Source organism: Octopus bimaculoides, chromosome 29, assembly GCF_046866305.1.
Source record: "Octopus bimaculoides isolate indiv1 chromosome 29, ASM4686630v1, whole genome shotgun sequence".
NCBI lineage: Eukaryota > Metazoa > Mollusca > Cephalopoda > Octopoda > Octopodidae > Octopus > Octopus bimaculoides.
In genome coordinates, this window is record NC_142956.1 from 5,088,540 (window position 1) to 5,093,539 (window position 5,000).

The following is a 5,000-nucleotide window of genomic DNA, read 5'->3' on the forward strand; positions in this document are numbered from 1 at the left end:
AAAACAAGGAAGATTTTACTAACTTTGACATTGCGAGTATTCCATTATTGATATTACTTTGCTTTGGTTATTGCCTAAATCTGTCTGACAAACGCCCGAGACATATACATTTCTGTTCAATATTCTCTTCGTATAATTTACCAAGGCTGGCAGGTGACATCCACACATCATATCGCTATTGCCTGCGAGGTATCTGCAATTATAAACAAAACTCTAAGTGAATGTACTTTAGAGGTATAGAGAATCCCCTGTTGTATATTTGACAAGAAAGAAGGATAAGATAATTCGCGCATGAGTATACAAATAATGACATTCATGTTCTGTTCCAAAATGTGTCAATAACAACAATAAATTGAAATGGTTTGTGGTGGAAACCGAAAATAAGTTAAGTTCCTACTCTCTTATAGCTTATGTCTTGAATGATAAAGTACCTTTAAATAAGGAGAACATTTAGAGCCACGTAAACCGATCCCTTTAAATCATGGATTAGTGACGGTTTGCTGCCAGAAATTAGATGTGGGCAATTTGGTGTCTCTGGTATTGAGTAAACTTTTTTAGACGCGATTTTTTGTCGCTAAAGCCTTGAGTGAAGATGAATCAGTGAAGATCAGAACCTATAACAGGAAGGTATTAATGTAAACTTAACTCACCATCCTGTGTAATAGAGAGAAGAACTGAGTAAATCACAATCTTCTTAAAATCATTGACGCTATTAAAATGTATTCCACCAGGATTGAAACATAAAGTAATCATATATATCTTACTTTGTTTTGCTCTTAGTTCTTCTTATTTAAATACGGCGATAAATATACAAATATTACTATGATACGAAATATTAAAATAAGAATTCATGTTATTATTGTGAATGAATATCAATTTCTCAAGTATCTGAATTATTTAAATCTACATAGAATGCAGATAGAGTATCTTCTTTAGATGATAGAGATTGGAAACATTTATGATATACGCAATATAATAAAACATAGTCAGTAGACAGCTGACATATTCGAAAGAGTTGAGATGTAGAGGATATAGAGGATATACGAAATATAGATGACATACGATATATAGATGACATACGATGTATAGATGACATGCCATATAGATAACATATTGAATATAGATGATATAGATGTTATGGTGGATATTGATGACATTCTGGTTATAAATGGCATACTGTATATAGATGGCATACATAGTATAGATGATATGGTGGATATAAGTAATATACTAGATATAGAAAATATACAAAATGCAGATGACATACGGCATACAGACGTAGATGACATACACGAAGTAGATAGCATATTAGATCATATATTTACTAATTTTGATGGCATACTATATTTTTATGCAATCTATGAATACTAGAATTTTAAATAGATATCGTAAAACTTTAAGAACTAAGTGCTCCCTCACCTCGACGTACGACCATCCGCTCTTACGATCAGAAAAAATAAATGCATCATTCAAGAGGCTGTTTGTTGTTATCGTAAGATATATGACGAAAAAAGAAAAAAAAACTATTCAAAGCTCATCATGTTCCTCGAAAAACCATCGACCTCAATCCAAGAACAAGACTGTGAAGAATGAAAATTTCTTGTCAATTAAACTTTTTTTCACAGGAACATTTTTTTCAATTGTATGTATGCGGAACTTCCTTTGTATTAATTTTTACATTAATTTGAGATTGTATTTTTTTTACAGTACAATACAGTACAAATGCATTTTCTCTTTATGGACAATAATTATGGATAAAACATTTGTGTTTCATAGCTTTATGATCCGTTGGAATGAAAATAGTTTTGACAAATAAATCCGAAATACGACCAGATCGACTCACCACCTGTCGTAAGTCGTGGATAAGCTTTACTTATATATTCTTCACTTGATAGTTTTCAGCAATTTTTAACTTAGTTTAAAAGTAACTTTACTCTTTCACCCGTTTCATCGCATTTAGTGAGAGAGACTAAATCATTCACTAAAATTGTATGTGTAATAGAAAATGTCAACACGTATTGGTGAAAGAAGATAATAGCTGCTCACACAGCTACTGGACACAACCAAAAGGATAAAGAGACCTAGATTCAGAAGTGGCTTTTATCGTTCATAGATATTGACTGCCATGTGACATATCTACTATTTGAGCATTTGATGTGACATTCATGCGCGTAAATAGTTCATGTTTTACAGTGACTATTACAAACAATCCAAATTTGTTATAAACTCTAAAGAGTTTAAGAGTATTTTTCGACAAATTTGATCACACTTGGAAGATGGTACGAAGGAATGAATCATTCCCTAAAGCTACACCAAGCTGTCACCACGACTAAGATGAATAAGATTATAACCGCCTACTCACACAGAGCTGCTTGACAGAAACAGCGGACTAAAACAACCCATTCACGTATTGTTCTGTCCCATGACAAATCTACAGCACTACACATTTGACGTGACTATTACATGTGACTGTCACAAGATTGTAATAGACGGCCGTAACAGATAACAGCTCAAAGATACCTTTACTACACCACGTGACCATATTCAACCAATCAATCTGTACTTTAACTGATTGTGATCTGAGACTCATTCTTTCTATAGAAGTAAACGATTTCTAGATATATTTCGCGACACAACTCCACGTTTCTCATAAATTACACTTTTGAAAATCAACAAATGTGACACCTATTAAATATATATACATAGGAATCTTCCTGTCAGAATATGACTGGGAGAACGTTGGTTATACGTAAGCATTTGTAACAGACAAGTTGAACGCTCTAACGTTATATGTAACGTTTTACTTGGCTTTATTCTCTAACGCTATAAATGACTTTTTAATTCTGGCGTCTATTTTTGTTTCTTCTCTTTTATTTCTCTCTCTTCTCTTTTCTTTCTCTCTCTTCTCTTTTCTTTCTCTCTCTTCTCTTTTCTTTCTCTCTCTTCTCTTTTCTTTCTCTCTTTTCTCTCTCTCTCTCTCTTCTCTTTTCTTTCTCTCTCTTCTCACATCCCCTCTCTCTTTTTCTCTTTCCACTTCTAACATCTTCCTCTCTTTCCTTCTTGTCCCTCTACCATCTAGCACTCTTTCTCTTCCCTCTCACTACCACGTTACCCGTCAACATTCGCATTTCTCTCTTCCATTTATCTTTTTCCCCTCACTGTTGACTCGATTAGTCACGTCCTTCTTTAATTCAACACATTTTCTATATGGTTTGTTTTCTTCACTTTTCTTTCTGACTTTCTATCTGTCCCTTTTTTCGTTTCCAACCCTACAAAATATTTCCATTTTCCTTTGCGTTACCCCAATCTCGATTGTTTTGCGGCCGAGGGCCTTTTTAGTTGTAAGTGTGTAATTATTAAATTTTGGCGATTGCGTGTTTGTTTCCATCATTCTATTGTACGTCCGCTAGCTATTCACTGACGATTCTCGCTGCTGGCTCCACCAAAATGTACAATATAATCGTTAAAAGCGCAAAATTTTGATGATGTTTTGGATGTTCACTGATAAATTAGCTACAAATTTTCCGTTTGGTGTGTTGTTATAAATTTTTTGGAATGCACAGACCCACACACGCACACACACACACACACACACACACATATGTATATGTATGTATGTACGTATATATATATATATATATATATATATATATATATATATATATATATATATGGAACATTGGGTTTAAAAAATCTTTTCCACAGTTAATAGTCGAATGCTCATCGTGGGACATCAACCAACTTCTTGAGACATAAAAGATAACCTACCATTCGCTTCGTTTGCTTAAAGTTTCAATATTCCAAACAAAATATGTGTGGACGCAGGTAAGGCTGCGTGGTTAAGAAATTTGCAACTGTTATTTTGAATTTGTTCCCAGTGCGTGAGCCTTTGGGTAATTCTCTTTCACTATAGTTACCAGCTAGCCAGCCAGTCAGATAGTTAGCAAGCAACCGGCAAGCAAGTAGCCAACCACCACGCCATATAGCCTATGCATTGCTATTGTGACTGTTAGACGGAAACTCAAGGGAAGTGCGTTGTATAGATATGTATATTGCTATAATACAGTAAAGTATATGTAGATTTTTGCTAGCACAATGTGTTTGATGGAATGTAAACAATATGCCGATATATACAATATTTCTGTGAACAACAAAATGACTCAGAGAACATAGAGATATGCATGTTGTAATCCTTTAAACTATAATTTGTAATACTTCAGTAATGTAATATTGGTTTCAAATGTTGGCACATGGTTCAGCATTTTGCTTGGCGCGGTAACGATTCTACCAGCTCGCTACCTTACAGTAATTTAATATTCAAAAACAATTCGCTGGAAGTGTTATATATTCATATTTTTTAAATCTAGTTTGTTTAAGACTATACTGATAATTCTTTCTGTTACCGCCACAACTCCTGAAATGCTGTATGAGGGGAATAGGCAACTGCATCGATCACAGTGCTCAACGGATGCCTATTTGATCGATTCCGAAAGCCTACCTTGGCAGAATTTGAAGTCTGAACGTAAAACCGGAAGAAAGACCGTTAGACATTTTATCGAGCCTATATTATTAATGGGTGTAAAATAAGTGTTTCAAGGTGTGTTTATGAGATTTTTGCAGTTTTGGTAAATACAATTTATCTTCCGTGTCCGGTGTTGCTACTTCATTTACTATAATGTTGTTTTTGATAATTTTATTTCTTGCTTTGACTAAAAAATAGTAATATATATATTAGAAAATCTATATGCATGCGTATGTGTGATTAGTTATCAACAATCTGAACCAGAAAAAAAACTCATACCTTGGCTAATGGAGTGTGTATATTATTATTTATATACACTGCATGTCAAATTATTAGGCAGCTCAGTTTTTTAGAACCAACATAGTATTTGTTAATTCGAATCAGTAAAATAAATTTGATCTGCGCAGATGTAAACAAACGGCGGCCATTTCCGTGAAACAGCTACAAATTTACAGTCCAAAATTATTAGGCAAATACC

The 5,000-nt window shown here is 33.8% G+C and overlaps 2 protein-coding genes across 2 annotated transcripts in view; both read right to left on the bottom strand.

Annotated features, from left to right (window-relative positions):
- LOC149130311 (adhesion G protein-coupled receptor G6-like) overlaps window positions 1–5,000 on the bottom strand; it is a 564,593-nt gene that overhangs the window by 63,303 nt on the left and 496,290 nt on the right. The window lies entirely within an intron of this gene.
- Window positions 1–5,000, bottom strand: part of LOC149130312 (uncharacterized) — a 42,690-nt gene that overhangs the window by 11,827 nt on the left and 25,863 nt on the right. The window contains exon 3 of the mRNA XM_089345456.1: window positions 24–193. Within this exon, the coding sequence (XP_089201582.1) occupies window positions 24–171 (148 nt within the window). The 5' untranslated portion in view covers window positions 172–193. The remainder of the gene's footprint in view (window positions 1–23; window positions 194–5,000) is intronic.